A 21730-nucleotide genomic window follows, 5' to 3' on the forward strand; every position below is an offset into this window, starting at 1 on the left:
CTAGGAAAGAAGCAGTTCTTGTGTTTGGCTGTAGATGGTTTCAAGGTGTTATCGATCTAGGAAAGAAGCAATTCTTGTGTTTGGCTGTAGATGGTTTCAATGTGTTAGCGTTCTAGGAAAGAAGCAATTCTTGTGTTTGGCTGTAGATGATTTCAAGGTGATAACGTTCTAGGAAAGAAGCAGTTCTTAAGTTTGGCTGTAGGTGGTTTCAATGTGTAAACGTTCTAGGAAAGAAGCAGTTTTTGTGTTTGGCTGTAGATGGTTTCAATGTGTTAACTTTCTAGGAAAGAAGCAGTTCTTGTGGTTGGCTGTAGATGGTTTCAATGTGTTAACGTTCTATGAAAGAAGCAGTTCTTGTGGTTGGCTGTAGATGGCTTCAAGGTGTTAACGCTCTAGGAAAGAAGCAGTTCTTGTGTTTGGCTGTAGATGGTTTCAAGGTGTTAACGTTCTAGGAAAGAAGCAGTTCTTGTGGTTGGCTGTAGATGGTTTCAATGTGTTAACGTTCTAGGAAAGAAGCAGTTCTTATGGTTGGCTGTAGATGGTTTTAATGTGTTAACATTCTATGAAAGAAGCAGTTCTTGTGTTTGGCTGTAGATGGTTTTAATGTGTTAACATTCTATGAAAGAAGCAGTTCTTGTGTTTGGCTGTAGATGGCTTCAAGGTGTTAACGCTCTAGGAAAGAAGCAGTTCTTGTGTTTGGCTGTAGATGGTTTCAAGGTGTTAACGTTCTAGGAAAGAAACAGTTCTTGTGGTTGGCTGTAGATGGTTTCAAAGTGTTAACGTTCTAGGAAAGAAGCAGTTCTTGTGGTTGGCTGTAGATGGTTTCAAGGTGTTAACGTTCTCGGAAAGAAGCAGTTCTTGTGGTTGGCTGTAGATGGTTTCAATGTGTTAACGTTCTAGGAAAGAAGCAGTTCTTGTGTTTGGCTGTAGATGGTTTCTTGGCTGTAGATTGTTTCAAGGTGTTATCGATCTTGGAAAGTAGCATTTCTTGTGGAAGGCTGTAGATGCTGATATAAGCATATTCTTGTGTGAAGCTTGAGTGGCCGGTGTGTGGTTCATCTTGAAGATCATGCTCCATTGTGCTTTTATTTTCTTAATCTGCAATCCAGTGTGTCCGAGTCCAGATTTATAAAAATAATTCGCCACGATGCTTGGCGTTTTCAACTAATAGGTACGTCACCACAAATATCCCCTTCAAGAACAGCGCAATAATATCGCTGATATTTTTATCAGTACGCAAATCATATTTGGTCAAAAAAGGTAAACATGCATTAGAAATAATGCGTTTCATTCGTCCATAAATCAAGTATCAAACTATATAAGCCCCATTTTATGTTTAGACTGAAACATTAAACACTCTCCAGTTTGGTACTCGTTTGCACAAGTCAGATAAGGTAAGTAGTGTCTGGTGTTTATTACGAAACTTTAGTCGATATTGAATCTGAAAAACGTCGATTAGTTTAACAGTATCAATACTTGTGACATATTTTTATATTTAAAGATTAGTTTAAGGAATGTTTGGCATGATAATCCCCTGCTGTGCATCTCCTGCTAATTGCACTGGTGTCACAGTAGGGGCCAATTGCCTGTGTATTTGTTTATTGGCTCAGGGTCATTTAGGGTCCATTTTTACAATGAAACGTCCAAAATTGCACAGCAGGATACTCATATTGGAGATCTGATAAGAAAATTAGGCTATACGATTAAGATCAATTAACAGAGGTTGTGTACAAATACACGGTTTTAGGCGGGGCGGTGGGGTGGGGTCACTTATAGAAGGCTTAAAGTGACACTCTTATTCAAAATCAATACATACAGATGTATAACAAACTTAATTTTTATGTGATAAACTTTTTACTAATTACCAAATAACACATTTATGGAAAATACTAATTACTGGAAATAAGTTTGTAACCGTGTATTTAATAGCTGAAAACGCACAAATATTAAATGATTGATGAGTGCTTAAAGATTTACTGTGATCTTCGATCGTCTCATAAGGTAGAAATACCGTGTTTTCTGCACTTTTCTTTCAAATTAAACTGGGAATCCTTCATAAGAACCATTGTTTTCAACATTTATTCATCCTTTTTGGTATATTAAAACAATTGTATTAATAGTGGAAAATCTTGATTCGGAGTAAGAGTGCATCTTTAAACTGGGCCTTAATCTGTATCGTACCTTAAAACAGTTGGCAAAGTTTTTCCGGCTAGAAACATTCGTTTTCAGGTGATGTATTTACCTGGTCACTCAGTTCCTGAATTAACTTTTCAAGTGATTCAGTTAATATAAACCAATTAATATAATTGTTTTAATCATCTTCATTGTTTTCAAGTTGATGCTAGCTCAGATTAGGCATGACCTCCTAAACAATCAAATGGTATGTTTATACATAAACACAACACGTTTCATCGTTATACACGTATTATAATCAAAATCAGTTCTTAATATTTATTTAAAACCAACTAAATGTATATCTACATTAACTTACTTTATATGCAGTTTCAAGACATTTAGTTATTCCTAACTCATGTTATTACACTCAAACCATCTTAAGTAAAACCCACCAACCCAAAAACATTTCTAAGCTAATTTTAGACAAACGCCACTTACAGCACTCGTTTCATTATTTTACAAAATTATTTTCCAAAAGTTTATTTAGAGGAAACCATTTTTCTATTTTAAGTAGCAGCAAATTTGACATTGATCTCGACGATTGAAATTGCAACCTCATTGCGCAAATAAGTATATAGGTGTACAAACTAGAATCACTAAGTTATTCGTTATTCAAGTTTTGGAGTGAAAATAAAACAATATTTGTATGGTAGCAGAGACCTCGACCAAGACCTTACTGTCCAAAGCACATATTCTTCTTACACAACAAGTGTTATCAATTTAAGTTAATATACATTTTATTATGTTCTTGAGCGCAAAACATTTCTTCATTTTGAGTTACAGCGACCTTGACATCCACCCCACCAAATTATGTTCGCCTTCACAATGGCTTACTTTGTCTATACATCAATTATATCTTGATGTATTGAAAAGAAACTATTCCCTGTGCTTCGTAACAGCCACCACATTAACCTACACAAAAAGCTTTATAGTGTTAGCATTCAACAATCCCAAAGAGGAAAGGTATCGGTTCTGAAAAAAAATCGGTCTCATTAGCAGATTGGTCGTGAAAACGGGATGGTCGCATATAGGGGTTTTAGTGTATATACCTTCACATTTTAAGCTAGTTATGAACACAATTTTTCTACACATCAATTTATCTCAAGGTAATGAGAGGAGTCTATTTTTCTCTATAAAAAATGACATTGATTTTGACTCTTCCGACCATAAAATAAATCCCAAGCTTCGTCTTCACATCAGCTACATTTCACCAGCTCCATAAATTCTAGCACAAGGTTTTCGGCGGAAACAATTATTTTCATTTTAGTTACTGAGACCCTGAACGTTATTTTACTGCCCACGAAAAACATATGTTCACGAGTGGCGAAGCAAAGTTACGAGTAGAAATGTTGTCATCTATTAGGGAAATAAAATTCATTGTACCATCTTACTCAGAAATTAACCAATTTTCTATTTCTTTTAGGCTTACGGCGTTATTTTTAATACCCATTTGCTAACGGCCACCCGTAGATTGGATTTTCTACGCATACTTGTGGAGAATTGTTCTCCAAGATAATTTCTTATCCTTATTTCACTTTAACCAATTTATAAACATTCATCGGTTAAATTCTATTAATTTAAACGGGTTCCTAGTAATAACAGTTAATGCACGAAATGTTTTTATTGAACTGGGCATGAATTCACGAATATATTTTCGAAATTACACTGGTTGTCATTTACAGAACGAATATTTAAATGTCAAAAGTGTAAGCATGGCAAATGTGAACAAATTTGTGCAAAAGAAAATGCTGTGTTTATTTTCCAAAAAACTTTATTCAAACATGTGCAATCTTTTTTATTATATTATTATTTTGACTTAATTTACAGGTTCAATAGTGAGGTTCCTTGATTAAAGGGAAGTAATTACAATTCATGTTTAGAGTAGTTCTAAAAGTTGATATTTTCACTCCTTAGTTTGCAGTTCAAATAGTTTCACTGCTTTTATTTCACTGATAAAACTTCATCGAAAAACAGAAAAATATATGTCTATTTAGTAAAATAATGCAATTTTTCACTACATTCTGTAACGTTTTGTTTCGTTTTAACAAATGTAATGCTATTTCAGAGTTGGAGGATGCTGTATTCTCAAGACCGCTTAATACTCAGTGTATCTCAGGACATCATGTGCAGGCATTTCATAATGGTCTTAATTTCGTCGTGCGATACCTAACACCAAGTATTCTGAAGAATAATGTTTCTAACATTAAAGTCGTAAAAAAGTGAACTGATTCTGATTCCGTTTAAAGGATCTTAATTCGGTCAATGGGTGGAATGTAGAATTATTTATTTTCAAGCAATATCCAATCAATTCATTTCTATAACTTAGTCAATGATATGAGCAGGATGTTTATTAATTTAAGATAAATGATATTTCTCAGTTGCGATATTAATATATCCTTTAGGGTATTTTCTGCATTGCCAATACACTCCGGAATTCAAGTAAGCAGAAATCCTGTAACCAGAGAATTGCATGTATAAACTAATGCACATTTTATTTCGACTCACTGTGTAAAATAAAAAGCTTTCACCATGTATTTTTAAATCTTACGGATGTATCCAAGACTTGAAGATGTCTTTTAAGAAATGAAGTTGCTTTTCCCACACCACAATTATAGTTTCGTCGTCTTGTAATCTTATCTCTAAAGAGATTAATCTCTAAAGAGATGCAAATGTCTCTCTTTTTTACTTTAATACCAATTCTTCGGTAATGCCTTTGTCATATATACATTCGATGTCACCAACTACGGTCTGGAGGATGCAGTCGTAGGACGTCCGTACTGACATCGCAGACAAGTTCCGTGGAGCTCGCAAGAAGTTCGGATGTACTTCGTACGATGCACGTATATTCGTACGGCGCTCGCACGGTGCTCGACCGCCCGCCCACTGCCCGCCTGATGTTTGTACTTTTGCGTACAGACATCGTACGTTGACCGTGTGACTCCCGAGCGAGCACCGGCAAATATTTCTCTTCTTCTAGCCAACAATTCTTCAGTAATGCCTCGGCCATTTATCTGTTCGATGTCAACAACTACGTTTTTTTTGGAGGATGCAATCGTAGGCCGTCCGTACTGACATCGCAGACAATGCACGTTCGATGCACGTGTATTCGCACGGCTCTCGCACGGTTCCTGCCCGCAGCCCGCCTGGTTTCCGCACTTTCGTAAGTGTGATTCCCTGGTAATAATCGAGTGAGCACCGACAAGCTCTTAAGGGTCTGGCGGGGTTCCAAATCCGCACGGACATCGTGCGATGCCCGCACGAGGTCTATGGGGTCTTTACGAGCTGCTCCTGACTTCGAATATTTCTACGAGCTCGGTGAAACCTTTATTTCCGCATCTACGACTTGAAAAAAAAACAACGTAACACAAGAGTCAAAGATGTCCACAAGGACTGCAATTTAAAAAACAAACAAACGGGAAACTACTCGTATGCGGTTCATAGAGTGGATGTGACCAGGGCATAACATACACTTTGTAGAAGGGGAGTTAGAATAGGTTGAAGGAGAAATTACTTTTTAAACCGATCTTTGGAATGATTAACAATTAAATAGTTTGTTTCCAACTTCTTCATAATTTTTTATGCAATATGAGATTCAAAACATAATTGAATAATCACAAATATCAGGGACTGCTACGACATAACCAGCATAAACATCTCTTGAAAAATACTTTTAAGTGACAGCCTTCATTGGACGATATGACTCCTGTGATAATATTTGAAAGCAATGCATTTTTATATTAGTGCTTATTTATGATGGAATATAACTGCCGCAAGATAACCTGTTAACGTTCGCGATTTATTTCGTGTTAACCACTTAATTTTCGCGATAATTATCTAGCTATCTAGTTAATATTCGCGTTTCCTTTTTGGTAAGATAAATATCATAAGACTAAACACGCGCAAAATCAAACCAATGAGAGTGATTTGGAATATATATAACTTTTTTCAAAGTTATTGTACGATAAAACATGTTTGTTTAAATTAGATTGATCATAAGTAAGAGCACTCTTTTTTACTTACATGCACATGTAATTTCTGTTACATAAACTATTTTTGGATACCAAAGCAATGGCATTCAAGTGGTAAGTATACAGCCATATACAATTCTCGAAAATACCACACTTGCTTTTAGTAAAACTCTTCTCGATCTAGTTGCTACTGTCTTTGGTTTCTGTGCCAGGTTCTCAGTTGGAATCTTATAACGCTGACAGAACTAGGCCAAACACCATCAAGAAAGTGTTCCGAGCAGACCCGTGTAAGTATAGGCTGTTGGTTTCCAGTTTAGTTTTTTACGGTTTATCGCTCGAATCAATGCACGTATGGCAGTCTGCTTTGTTGGTAAATTGTTGAGTGTGATAATGTTTCCAGAATTTCCTAAGTTTCCACTTTAGTTGTGGCATTCTGGCATGCAACAATAACAGCGTCCCATTGTTTTCAGTATGAATTGTTTTAACAGGAAGTGATCGATACCTACCGCCACGGGAGACAACTCGTCCAAGTGACCGGTTTCGAAAATACGGAATATGCGAACGTTCCATGATCATGTTCTTTAAGTCATACCGCATCGTCTTCAAGTTCAATTAATGTGCAAGTATTTATATAATAAGTATTAACGTACTAGTTTAGATATAAGTTACAATGCAACTCCTGTTTTAAAGAACATTTAAATGAACGAACCCTAATATTAGCTACTATTAAAAATATTTTAGATGCAAATGTGTACTGTTTATGTTGTTTTGAATATTTTCTGACAGTGTTGTTTTGGTTGTTTTGTATATTATCGGACTATCTGTGTGTTTGGTGTATTATCTGTCTGTGTTGTTTTGTATATATTGTTTGTCCGTGTTGTTTGGTGTATTGTCTGTCTGTGTTGTTTGGTGTATTGTCTGTCTGTGTTGTTTGGTGTATTGTCTGTCTGTGTTGTTTGGTGTATTGTCTGTCTGTGTTGTTTGGTGTATTGTCTGTCTGTGTTGTTTGGTGTATTGTCTGTCTGTGTTGTTTGGTGTATTGTCTGTCTGTGTTGTTTTGTATAATGTCTGTCTGTGTTGTTTTGTATATTGTCTGTCTGTGTTATTTTGTATATATTGTCCGTCTGTGTTGTTTGGTGTATATTGTCTGTCTGTGTTATTTTGTATATATTGTGTCTGTGTTGTTGTGTATATATTGTCTGTCTGTGTTGTTTTGTATATATTGTCTGTCTGTGTTGTTTTGTATATATTGTCTGTCTGTGTTGTTTGCTGTATTGTCTGTCTGTGTTGTTTGGTGTATTAACTGTCTGTGTTGTTTGGTGTATTAACTGTCTGTGTTGTTTTGTATATATTGTCTGTCTGTGTTGTTTTGTATATATTGTCTGTCTGTGTTGTTTTGTATATATTGTCTGTCTGTGTTGTTTGGTGTATATTGTCTGTCTGTGTTGTTTGGTGTATTGTCTGTCTGTGTTGTTTGGTGTATTGTCTGTCTGTGTTGTTTTGTATAATGTCTGTCTGTGTTGTTTTGTATATTGTCTGTCTGTGTTATTTTGTATATATTGTCCGTCTGTGTTGTTTGGTGTATATTGTCTGTCTGTGTTATTTTGTATATATTGTGTCTGTGTTGTTGTGTATATATTGTCTGTCTGTGTTGTTTTGTATATATTGTCTGTCTGTGTTGTTTTGTATATATTGTCTGTCTGTGTTGTTTGCTGTATTGTCTGTCTGTGTTGTTTGGTGTATTAACTGTCTGTGTTGTTTGGTGTATTAACTGTCTGTGTTGTTTGGTGTATTAACTGTCTGTGTTGTTTTGTATATATTGTCTGTCTGTGTTGTTTGCTGTATTGTCTGTCTGTGTTGTTTGGTGTATTAACTGTCTGTGTTGTTTGGTGTATTAACTGTCTGTGTTGTTTTGTATATATTGTCTGTCTGTGTTGTTTTGTATATATTATCTGTCTGTGTTTTTTGCTGTATTGTCTGTCTGTGTTGTTTGCTGTATTGTCTGTCTGTGTTGTTTGGTGTATTAACTGTCTGTGTTGTTTGGTGTATTAACTGTCTGTGCTGTTTGCTGTATTGTCTGTCTGTGTTGTTTGCTGTATTGTCTGTCTGTGTTGTTTGCTGTATTGTCTGTCTGTGTTGTTTGGTGTATTAACTGTCTGTGTTGTTTGCTGTATTGTCTGTCTGTGTTGTTTGCTGTATTGTCTGTCTGTGTTGTTTGCTGTATTGTCTGTCTGTGTTGTTTGGTGTATTAACTGTCTGTGTTGTTTGCTGTATTGTCTGTCTGTGTTTTTTGCTGTATTGTCTGTCTGTGTTGTTTGCTGTATTGTCTGTCTGTGTTGTTTGGTGTATTAACTGTCTGTGTTGTTTGCTGTATTGTCTGTCTGTGTTGTTTGCTGTATTGTCTGTCTGTGTTGTTTGGTGTATTAACTGTCTGTGTTGTTTGGTGTATTAACTATCTGTATTGTATTGTATATAGTCTGTCTATGTTGTTTTGTATAAGGTCTGTCTGTGTTGTTTTGTATATTGTCTGTCTGTGTTGTTTTGTATATTGTCTGTGTGTATTGCTTGGTATTTTTTATATTGTCTGTCTGTTGTCTGTCTGTGTTGTTTTGTATATAGTCTGTCTGTGTTGTTTTGTATATAGTCTGTCTGTGTTGTTTTGTATATAGTCTGTTTTGTATATAGTCTGTCTGTGATGCTTAGTAATGTTTTTTGTTTTTTGTTTGTTTTGTATATTGTCTGTATGTTATCTATATGTGTTGTTTTGTATATAGTCTGTCTGTGTTGCTTAGTAAATTTTTTTTTTTTTTTTTTTTTTTTTTTTGTAAATTGTCTATCTGTTATCTGTATTTGTTGTTTTGTATATAGTCTGCCTGTATTGCTTAGTAAATTGTTTTTTTGTTTTTTTTTGTAAATTGTCTATCTGTTATCTGTATTTGTTGTTTTGTATATTGTCTGCCTGTATTGCTTAGTAAATTGTTTTGTTTTTGTTTTGTATATTGTTTGTCTGTGGTGTGTCTGTGTTGTTTCGTATATAGTCTCTCTGTGTTGTTTCGTATATAGTGTGTCTGTGTTGTTTTGTATATTGTCTGTCTGTGTTGTTTTGTATATTGTCTGTCTGTGTTGTTTTGTATATTGTCTGTCTGTGTTGTTTTGTATATTGTCTGTCTGTGTTGTTTTGTATATTGTTGTTCGGTGTTACTCGGTGCATTGTCTGTCTCTGTTTTTTGTATAGTGTCTGTTTTTTTTGTATAGTGTCTCTCTGTGTATGACTCTCTGTGTATGGCGTTGGTTTGTATATATTGTTTTAGTATTCGGTGTTGCTTGGTGCATTGTCTGTATGTGTTGTTATGTATATTGTATGTCTGTGTTGTTGGGTTAACGGTTTATCTGTGTTGTTTTGTATAGCGTCTGTCTTTGTTGCTTTCTATAATGTCTGACAGTTGTTTGACATATTGCTGACTGCGCTATTTTGTTTACTGTCTGTCTGTGTTATTTTTTTTTATTTTATGTCTGTATTGTGTTGTTCACGTTGAGTGTTTATTCTAGACTGCCATAGTGCCTAAATAACAGGTTTATTGCTACTGGGCTTGTCCCTGTAGTATCTTTGCAAGTAAGGACACAGTAAATTTGTCGACAAAGTTTATTTTTAAATGAAAAAAATGATAACATGTATCGATTGACAAATAAACTAAAAATGGACAAACAATTCATAAAGATCAAATATATGATAGTTGGTGAATGAAAAAATTAAGTTGATCCTTCTTAAATGAAACAGCAGAGATTTGCCCTTAAATTAAATTGGCATTATATATACCACTCGTATTTTATCCTTCAAACTCTCTGAATCACATCAGCACAAATAAAAAACATTGTAATAACGTTTCAATGATAACGTTTGTTATGGGATTCTCCACAAAATAGAATAAAAACACTGTTAACAGTAGCACATGTATAAACCTTGCTGAGTCTGCATAAAACGAACCCCAGTTTTATTTTGTAATTACAAATTCAATCATTGAACCTATTCTGTGTCTGGTGTAGACGTTTTGTCTGACACAAGGATTACTTCCCCTTTCACCATAAAGCCTGTTTTGCTTTCCTCCAGCTCGACGGAGGGCCATACAACCATATGGACCGACCCTTCAGGGTGTTTAGAGCTGGTGACATTCTCCTCAGTTGCTATGGCAACAAATCTGTTTTCAAGATTCTCGTATTTCTGTCCTACAACGTTAAAGTTGAGACACAGCGATGGCTTTGATATGACCATTAACCAGCAGCATTCAGAAACATCTTCAATGAATTTTGTGAGCATGTGTTTTGTGTTCGCTGACATCTTTTCACATGTTGTAATACGTTTCGATGCTTGTCCATCTAATACGGCATCCGTAATCGTCTATAACGAATGAAAACATGTTTCATCAAATGATTATGCTCTGCACACAAATCCATAACATAATATAAAGAAGTGGTATTCATATATTTGTTGGCCAATTTTCGGCAACAACATTAAGCAAACCCGCAGGATTTATAGAAATTTCAATAATACAATATCTCGTACAATGTTTAATGTTGTGGACACAGTTGATAAATATACTACTACAATGTTCAACTGCCAAATATTTCAAGATGATACAACGCTAAGAGAACTATCTTACCTGCTTCACAGTAGCTAACACCGACTCCTTCTGACCATAAATGCGTCTACACTTCAGGATGGCAGCAAATTCCTGTTGAATATAATGAATCAGGTTATATATTAGCCTTCATATTCCAAAGCATACATGTAATTGTTTATATTATATCGTTGGCTTCTTCTGACAATACACGATTACATAAAACACCGAAGGTTATCGAGGACTACGGATTTCCAACTAGTTGAAGATCAGGCAATGTAGTTTTGTATTAATATAAAATATGTTAAGCTCCAAGTACATTCATTGCAAGACTAAAGAAGTCAGCTTTTTATAAATTTGTTATATTTCATTACACTTACATTTGAAGAAATATCAGTATTTTCTGCACGGTTCGGCAATGACTCTTTTTCTCCAAGAAAGCAAAATTGTCGAATGTGCTGATCAGCTCTGTCTTTGCATCGTTTATAGACATCCTGAAATTAGCCATTTTTCAGCATCATTACAAATATTTTACTACATAATAAATGCCGTGTTTGCGTTTGCTTTTGTTTATGCATAATGTTCAGGCACGGTACCAAATACATGTATATATGTACCTTCATGATTTCAGAAACCATATGCAAACGATGAACCTCGCTAATGGTTTGGTCGTCGTCAACAATCGCCTCGTTCAAATCCTCCCATAGCTTTTTAATGTCACCGTCGAAGTGTTGGGCTAGTTTTGTGTTGGAGAACTTGTCGTCCAAACGTTCCAACTTGTCACTTCCTTCCAGTACACATGCCATCTTCCTAGTAAGTATCTCGGACCTGAAATGTATCCATGTTTATCGTACTACCGATGTTTATTGTATTTGCATCAATGAGCGCCAGTCCTAGCAATGTTGTATTAGAACAGAACAGAACAAAACATATTTGATTGCACGTGAACTTTTCAGATTGTGTGTGTTAGATGAATATATCAATTAATATCATTACAACTGTCACATGCAGTGTGCGACTTATATTATTGGCATATAAAGGATGAACTTAAAATAGTACTACTGCAAATTGAAAATCATCGAAGTAATTTAGAACAATAACTTGATTTGATTGTAGTATACCAACATTTGACTTACTAAAATAACACATATAGTATTCAATATCCAGACATGATGGTAAACCATGACTATGATAGTCTTAATGCTAACGTTACAAACCACTTATTACGATACATTACCTAATATTGTTGCCTTTAATATATTCATCAATAAAGTATATCACATCTTAAATGTTTTCGATACATACAGTATTTATCTGACATAAATGCTTCCGGTTCAGATGAGATAATGTTGTTTGATTCTAAAATTATATGATACAATAGTTGTATAAATAATTAAAACACAATAAACATTCAAGTGATTTAAATGTGGTCCAATGCTTTTGGTATTCATGTACAGAACTTAAAACAAACGTTACTGAAAACATACGCCTCTTTAAGCTTCTCATTCTTCACATCTAGGTGTTCTATAGTGTCAAGGTATGTCTTGCATGCTGCGTTCAGCTCATGTGTTGTTTTCTCATGGGCTCGTAGTTCTTCCTGAAATAATTGCGTCATAAGGAGTCATACAATCATGGTATAACATGAAAGCTTAAGACATTACAAAGATAATAACAAAGATACATTTAATAATAGCAAACCTATAACATTGACATTTTAAACACTTTATGATATTGTATAAAAGGTTGTTTCCTTGTCATGTATTGGCATTGCCTGTTCTTAGTCATACCATTAGTATGCATGGTTTGCTGCCAGACTTTTCAATGAAGTGACATTATATCGATACTACCTGCTTGTCCGAACGTAATAAGTACTAATAACGTTTTAATACTTGTTTACAACATACTTAAGGTTTACATGTAGGTAAACGTTGTGAATAACTTTTTAAACTCGAAGGTATTTATTTGAACGATAAATTCTTAATAAGCACTTGTAAACAAAGACTTTAAAGCTGCACTCTCAAAGATTGAACGTTTTGACGACTTTTTTTTCTATTTTTAGTTTTTGAACGAGCCAATTTTTGCGAAAATGCATTGAAACCAGTTATATATCTTTTTTTTATTTTGTGTCTTGGATAAAGCCTTCTTTTGCGAAAATATCTGCAAACCAATGATAAAAGATTGTTGACAAATAATAGATCGCAGATATTTGTATTTAAGTTCAAAAATTGATATTTTATGCATTTTTCTTAAACCGTTAGTAACGGTTTTAGCCATAAAACAGCCGTTTTCGAACGGAAAATTAAAATCTCCGATCTGATCTTTTCACAGCAATCTTTTATCATTGGTTTGAAAATATTTACGCAGAAATGGCTTTATCCAAGACAAAAAAATAAAAAAAAGTAGTTGTAAGAACGAATTGTCAATATGTGAGAGTGCAGCTTTTATAGAGAAAACAACAAAATCGCGACTTCGTGCGGTCTTTGTATTGGACATAATTTTCTTTTAACTGTTCTTATACTACCTTCGATTAGACCATGTTTTGGTGCACGCTTATCGTATACAGACAACTTCTAACCTTTTTCGCACTTTCAACAAACGTTTTACTCAAACAAACATACAAGCATATTATCTTACGTATTACCTTATAGTCTTTGCACTTTTGGCACGAACTTTCACGTGTCCTGTAAGAATAAAGCACTGATCAGTAACGACACTGCTAGTATGACTAAGCTACCCGACATTTATCAAAAGTATGACGTTAGATGGGCGCATTCGGGGATAAATTTAGTGCGTGTCCCGTCCCTGACGAAGGCAATTTTGATATACTTGAGTGTAACATCGTTTCAAGGGTGCCATGTACAGAAATATTTAGTGGTGTGAGTTCATTTCAGCTTTTATGTCCTTCAAGGTCAAAATTTAATTAACGTTTTTAATGTAATGATATTTAAAATTTTCTTCTACAGAAATAATTCTTTCAAATGATACCAAAAATGAGGGTTCAGGATGCACGAAAGTTTACATTAAAGATGCACTGTTACTCCCAAATAAGATTTACCATATTTAATACCATAATTCAAGTGTTTTAATTTACGAAAAAGGATTAAAAATGTCGAAAACAATTGTTCTTAATGAGGATACTGTGTTTAATTTGAAAGAAAGGTGCAGAAAACACGGTATTTCTACCTTATGAAACAATAGTAGATCTGAGGCCAAATAAAAAAATAGGTGTGTTTCAGGTAATACTGCCAAAATAAATAGGGAAGGTAGGTCGGAATATTTTTTTTTTTTTTTTTTTTTTTTTTTTTGATATATTGATTTCAATAACTGTTGACTCAGACTGTAACAAAAATAAAAATCATCAATTTTTAGGTTTATCAGCAGTTTTTAAACATGTTCCATGCTTCAAAGGAAACATTCTTTATTTGTCTGGTTAAATACTTTGACAATGATGGTTGGATTTCAACTATAAAGTTATGATACACCACTCTGCTATTATCTAAGACTTTCCAGGAACGGTTTTACTTTTCTTTATGTACCCTTTTGCTTTCAATCACCCTCTGAAGTATGCTAACCTTCCTGTTACATAATTTCATGGAGAGTGGGACAGCAAAATTACCATATAAGCCATCCGCCAAGGAAACCTCAATGCTGTCAAGAGGACCTGGGGGTTCAGATTTGAAGAACAAGTAACATGCAGGTTTTGTTGCCAAAATTACACACTTAAGTCTGACATATAAATCCGAAAGTCAGTATCTGACACATTTGTATCTGACAAGAAAATATAGTTCAAGAATTGAAATATACCTGCCACACACAGACGCGTAGGAGCTGGGGCCGCGACCGCGGCCCCAATATTCTGGCTAGTAACGGCAATGGGGCCGCGAATATTTGATACCAAATTTCCTAATAATCGTATTTTAAATAAAGCTACGCGCATATAGATCAGTAGCAGTCATACACGATATTGAATAAACAGGTCACCATGTCATAATTAAACCTGTGACCATATAGCTAATTTGCGTGTGAATGGCGTGAAAACAGTCGGCGGATTATTAAAGACGGGTGATTGGAAGATGAGGCAATAAGACAATAATTATTTGTATCGTTTTTGATGTTTCAAAAACTGTAGTTGAAGAACTGAGAAAGGAAATGAGTCCCGCCACACCTGGATTTAGAGTGCTGTGCCCGACTAGATGGACTGTTATGGCGGAGTGTTTGAAAAGTGTCTTAGACAATTATTCAGTTCTCCAGAAAATGTGGGATACCTCTCTGTTAGACCACAGAAGACACAGAGACCAGAGCGCGCATTGTATGTGTGTTGGTGTTAAGAGTCAGAATGCCTCATTTGACTTTATCTATGGTGTGACACATGGGTATGAACCGTTTAAGCACAATGACGACCTAAGCAGGTCTCTGACAAAGACATGTCATCTTCTGAAGGTCACGATCTTGCCCATGTGTCAGTGTCTAAATGCAATAGTGAATGATTGTTACTAAACGATAATAGGTTTAACCAATAAAGGTTTAGATAAAAACATGAAAATAATACCTGAACTCACTGGAAATCGAGTCTTACAATGCTTAAAATTGAAAAAATCTCGAAGGGAGGGGACACCCCTCCCGAGCCCACCCCTTTCGCGGCCCCAATGTCAACTTCCTACCTACGCGCCTAACACAATCACAAAATAACCGTAATTCACCTTAGAGTTTGGACACTCAAAAAATTCGGACACCCATTATTATTTTCATTTTTTTTTTATTTTGCGTACCTAATTTTCGGACACCCAAAGGACATCGATTATAACTTTTACAGTTACTAAGTCTCACAGACAAAGATTATTGATCTTTATCCTTAAAATGTATTTGCCTGGCTAGATTACCTAACCGTATACATCCCTGTGACAAGTTAATTAGTTACTACCTATCCTAAACAAACAAAAACAAACGATTTATTGCCTGTTGAAAGCAAAGTGTGATATAATTAATGGAGGAATTAAGGGGTAGCCAGATTTAAGGAACAACAAGGGCAATCAAGGGATTAAGAAAAGACAGACATGACATGTTTGTAAAACGATCCGCCAATAAACTTTGAAACTTGTACCGCACTTTCAATATAGACTTTATGAAGCAATAATCGTACAGTAATACTCATTGAAACATCAATAGAACAATACAATTCAACACATTCAATGATACAGGTAACTATTTAATGTGATGAATTAAAGTTAGAAATGCAATACTAGTACTTAAGTTACAATCGAAAACACCACCCAGACACATTAATCCTGCATAACAATATCCATGCTCTCCATGAGATCCTCGTGGGTACAACTGCGAGTTATGTGACGTCACACAGTGTGACTGTTTGATCTGAAGCCGACAGAAGGTGTTTATTCATTTCAATGCATGTATAAAATGTTGTTGAATGGGATTTTAATTAACTTTGTGAAGGAGTTACTCTTATAGGCGTTATAACCATTGATAACTACGGATAAATTAATAAGTGGTCAAATGCAGACTTGAAGAAGAAAGGCAGGTTTAACATAGATGTAAATAAAATGTAAATATGGTTATTTTCTATGAATTCGGACAGCGAAAAAAATATTATTTTAAGGTGTCCGAACTCTAATGTGATTACGGTAAATACAATCAGAAATCCAACTCTAATATTGTCAACTTTTCTTATACATTTCGTAACAAATGCTTTTCGTACCCAAAAAACATTTTTTTTCAGGGAAAAATAGGTTAGGGTCGGCGGGAAAAAATAGGGTCGGTCGGGTAACCTGAAACGGACCTATTTTTTATTTGGCCTCATGTAGTAAATCTTTCAGCATTCACCAATCATTTAATATTTTTGCGTTTTCAGCTATTTAATATTTTCCATAAATGCATTATTTAGTAAACAGTTGAAGGTTTATTACTCAAAATTGATGTTTGTTAAACATGTGTATGTATTGATTTTGAATAAGAGTGTCACTTTAATGTACATCAGATCCCTAAAGTATATACCCAGAACAAGATAATGGACGAAAAGTTTGTTCATAAAGAAAAATTTACACTTGTTAAATCTTATAAATACCTATGGTCGCCGTAAGAAGTAGCCCTGTCATCCTGTCCAGAGGTGCCTCCGTCTTGTAAAATAGGTGGAAAAACATCTTGAATGGGTGAAAACTTTTAAGTGTACACACGTCATATATAATGGTTACTGTAACACTTTGCCTCAATGTTGTTGAATACATATAATATATATCATAAATAAAATATTGCTGTTTTTACTTATTTACATAAAATTATGTACATCCAATTGTATTTGTACTTTTCACTGTTTCTTACTCCAATACTTTTAGTTTATCTATCATATCTATCACGAATATTTAGTTATAATTTTTTGTCCGATAAATGTTACCCAAACGTTTATCTTAAATAAAATCCTTTTTTCTAACAGTTAAACCCATCGAAAGATATGTTTATGGATACATTACAAATTTTACAAAATTTACTTCCTTTTTTCAGACAACATCTGAAATCTCATTATAAAAAGAACAAGCTCACCCATTTGATAGCACCAATAGGTTGCCGAGGGAATAGCCATTGTAGTCGATATATTAAAGTTACAATATAATAAACTAATCCATAAACTGTTTGAAAACTTAACCATAAAAATGACAAATTGGAAAATGTTATAAAATCCTACTTTCTATTCCCTAAACAATCACACGCGATAAACGGTCAAGGTCAGTCTTGATAGTGTGTGTAAAATTACCTTTAGAAGCGCACACCAGCCTTTTTAAACGTTTCATCATTCTAGTTTTCTTGTCTTACATAAAATTTAAATTATGCACCTTGTCCGACTCGCTTCACCGAAAATAGATTGTATTTAAACACTCCGGTTACAATACTCCTTCATATGAATTTATTTATTAATAAGGTATCAGGTATTCAAGAATACTAGTCTACTTTCGTTTTCCATACATTAACCGTTGACGATCAGATACAGCTATTTTCTGTGTTCATTTGTAGCTCGACTATTAGAAGAAAAATAACAGGCTTGACTACTCGCTCAGCGTCGGCGTCGCGGTTGGCGTCGGCGTTCGGTTAACGTTTTAGGGCAATTTAGCATTTTCACTTATACATGTAACTCCAATACCGTACCCTTATTTAATGTATACCCATGTATGCGTCCTAATTATTGCATGTGTATTTTGATCTATCCGTTTATCATGTTACGTTTTGTATTGTGTAGTTAGTTATAAATATTTACTAGTTTAACAAACATGTATGATATACTTTTACATAGAAGTACTGTTACATAAGTGAGTGTTCAGCTTTTATTATATAGTAAAAAAATTCAAAGTGATAGTTGCATAAATGATGTATGCAAATACTTCTGGTGAAGTATCTCTACCTAAAACAAAATAAGTACGCTTTTAAAATTACGCATGATTGCTTAAATCTATAAGTATTTATTAAATATAACTTTTCACTTTGACACACACTTTCTATCTGTATTGTTACTAGACTGATTAGTATACTTATGATCGGAAGTAGAGCAGCAACTAGGGCAAGCCCGTAGTGGATGTCCTATTACCCATCATTTCAATCGAGGAAAACATAGCCTTTTCGATATTTATTTCATTTTCATTGTCTTTATCTTATGTTTGGAAAATAATGGGCAAGGCTCGGACGAAGAGTAGATAAAATATCAACGGTTCTGTCATGGTATATCTATGATCAGATCCGACCAATCTATTTAAATACTACAAATTGTCCATAAACAGTTCTTTGAGAGTTGCCAATCGCCGAGCAAAAGAACATGCTGAGGAAGCGGTATACTACTCCCTCTGAATACTCAGCTGCTAGGTATGATTGAAATTTAAATCGTCAGAGCCTTACCAGAGAAGAAGAAAAAATACAAAGCAAAAAAACAAAACAAAAACGAACAAAGCAACATCAAAATATTGGAATGGCAAATAGCAAAGGAAACACATTAGGAGCAGCACATCTTGAATTGGAATCAGTCAGCTGGAATTCGGCATGAGGTAGAAAGCCGAGTGGTCAGCCCGATGTGCAGTAAGATTTCGTTTGTAACTTCGAGTCAATTTCCGAATTTACTAAAAATATATATAGCAAGCAAGCAGAACACATGTATCGAAAAAAGTATCATTCATAACATATATGCATGTACGTAGGCGAAGCATGGGGTCTTGGGAGGGTGGGAAAAATAAATCAGAATTTAATATAAGAGCTGCCAAAGACTAACCTTTCTCTCACAATAGTCAGAGCAAAAGAGGCCTGAATAACCATGTGATTTGTAGGGGGCGCGCACTGCGGCCAATCAGAACAGTGTACTAAGTTACGTCATGCGATGCTGGCGATATGGTTGTAGAGCACTATTAATTAGATGTATTACCAAGATACCAATAACGAAAGCTATCCTTAAAGGGATAACTTGAATTATTGGTATACTTATGATCGGAAGTAGAGCAGCAACTAGGGCAAGCCCGTAGTGGATATCCTATTACCCATCATTTCAATCGAGGAAAACATAGCCTTCTCAATATCTATTTCATTTTCATTGTCTTTATCTTATGTTTGGAAAATAATGGGCAAGGCTCGGACGAAGAGTAGATAAAACATCAACGGTTCTGTCATGGTATATCTATGATCAGATCCGACCAATCTATTTAAATACCACAAAATGTCCGTAAACAGTTCTTTGAGAGTTGCCAATCGCCAATGAGAGGCTGAGATAGTAGAAGCCGATCTGACCAAAAAAACAAAAAAAAAAAAACAACACCACCAAATACTAAACTGAGTGGGTCAAATATGTTGGATTTTTTTTGGCTTGGCAACACGAAATGTTACAAATGGAGCGTGCTGTTTTTTTTTGCAAAGCGCCAAATATGTTATGCACATAGTAAAATGACTTTGTAACGGCTGTAGCAAACATAGCATAGCGTAGCCGACATGCATACATATATGTATAAATAAATTGCGTAATGAAGAGCATAAGCATTCAAGCATTTTGCAAGATTTAAAAGCTGAATGTTGCATATCTGTTTTATACCCATCTTAATCATGTATTGCAAAGAGATGAGGCCGGGCCAAAGTAGCCTCAGGAAAGTTTTAATAATTGTGTCACCTGCCAATAATTTGGTTGGCGTTTTCATGGTGACGCGATAAATTTGCAGCAATATGATTTTGCATAAACAAGTATAGCGTACAATGAGTCTTGCTAGCATAGCAGGCAAACATAGCATAGCGTATATAATGACATAGCATAGCGTATATAATGACATTGTCCGTCTGCTGTTTCATGCTTATTATTGTATTGTTAATGTTTCTTGCGCAAAAGTGTTTCACAGCAAGGCACTTCGAAGTAAAATAGTTAAAGCATGGTTCTAATGTAAATATATGAAGCTGGGACAAAGTAAGTCATTTGCAACACGCAATGGAATATACGTGGAAGTTGAAATGCCCGCGCATGTATTATGCAAATCATAATGAGCTGAAGATTTCAAGAAGTTTAGACGCGGTGGCATTTATGAACAAGTCGTTTCCTTCCGGCGTAAAATGAACGCCGTCGGGAAGTAGGTGAGAGCTATTAACTGTATGGGAAATGTAGAAACCGCCTTTTGACAGAGTGGCGTTTTTACAAAAACTACTAAGGCGCCGCCTCGTTTTATTCATAGCGACGTTATTGGAAGAATGACGTCATCGGGTTCGTGGTAAAATTTGAGAAAATACTACTTTAACGTTAGGAAGTAAGCGGTTGACCTTGTCGAGCAAAGAAATGTATTCACCCATCTCTACTTTTAGTTTACGTTTTCCGATGTCATTACCGCCGCAGTGGATAACCAAGACGGATGGAGGGTTAGTATTAGCGCGGACCAAGTGTTGTAGCTTTCTTCCGACATCCATTAATCGCATACTACCGTATCCTTGCCACCATATTTCACATTTGGGAATATGAAGATTTATGTTCTTATTTCTGGCGTGGCAAAACGCTGATTTTATGATTGAGGAGCTCACAATCCACACGTGTCTGACACCTAAATGAGAAGGAGAGAGTTAAATCAATTTCGGGATAACTCCAGAAGTAGTTGCTTGAATATACGACTTATATGCCCCTGATTTCCATCTTCCCGCAGCCTTTATTGTATCCGCAGAGCAGCCTAGCATTGCGGCGGTTGCTGCAGCCCCAATACGAAAGGAATGAGTGTTGTATTTTCCAAAATCGACGTTTAAAAGAATCAACGCTTTCTTTAAAACTGTAGAGAATTGTGTACGAGTTAATGGCGTGCCATTTGGATAACAAAACAGTGTACCGCTTACTTTCGGTCTGCGTATCGCGTATTGTTCAAAGCTAATTATTGGACAAAGTGACTTTCCAGTTTTCTTGAGTTTGATGACCTGCCCTTTTGATTGTTGATCGGTTTTGGACCTCTTTAAAGTAAGCAAAAGCGCATCTTCGACAGGATCATACGATACGTCCCTGTTGGACAGAACCCTATCACTTAAGCCCCGGCTGGTTAAAGCTATTTCGCCGACCCTGAAGAACCCAAAGAATGCTAACGTGAAAGCAGCGGTAAACAAACAGCTCTCATAAGCATTATGGCAGACTGATGGTAAGTTCCGAACAATGTCCGTAAGCAGATTGACGGTAATTGGTAATCTTGTTTTTATTGACGGCTTTGATCTCTGAATACCTATTAATACTTTGTTCACAATATAGTTATCTGTTATGTCATCATGACCTAACAGCTTACATTGGCATCCTATGGCGCACTTATATTGTCTGGCGGTGTTATGCGACACCCCTTCCAAGGACAGTGACGATAGGAACAAAATAATTTCCTCAACTGTTGGAGGCCAGGCTTGAGATAGTTCATGCTTAGTTCTAAATGTTTCGAACCGCCTTACACCTACAGCGTAAGATGATAAAGTATTTTCTGACAAGGATGATTTAAT

The 21730-nt window shown here is 35.3% G+C and overlaps 1 protein-coding gene across 4 annotated transcripts; it reads right to left on the reverse strand.

Annotated features, from left to right (window-relative positions):
- Nucleotides 1-9759: 9759 nt before the first annotated feature.
- Nucleotides 9760-17712, reverse strand: LOC128216793 (uncharacterized). 4 transcript variants are annotated; one of them, XM_052923459.1, is made up of 8 exons: nt 17523-17712; nt 16839-16890; nt 13401-13440; nt 12247-12356; nt 11377-11587; nt 11140-11253; nt 10802-10873; nt 9760-10539 (listed from the first exon to the last, which is right to left on the reverse strand). In XM_052923459.1, exons 1-8 carry the CDS (start codon nt 17560-17562, stop codon nt 10168-10170), a joined length of 1011 nt encoding a protein of 336 aa, XP_052779419.1. In that variant the 5' UTR covers nt 17563-17712; the 3' UTR covers nt 9760-10167. The 4 variants fall into 4 exon arrangements, with proteins under 4 accessions (XP_052779419.1, XP_052779417.1, XP_052779416.1 ...); XM_052923457.1 differs by having other exon boundaries at nt 16839-16914; XM_052923456.1 differs by lacking the exon at nt 17523-17712 and adding an exon at nt 17312-17481 and having other exon boundaries at nt 9761-10539.
- Nucleotides 17713-21730: the final 4018 nt, after the last annotated feature.

This window comes from Mya arenaria, chromosome 14, assembly GCF_026914265.1.
Source record: "Mya arenaria isolate MELC-2E11 chromosome 14, ASM2691426v1".
Lineage (NCBI taxonomy): Eukaryota > Metazoa > Mollusca > Bivalvia > Myida > Myidae > Mya > Mya arenaria.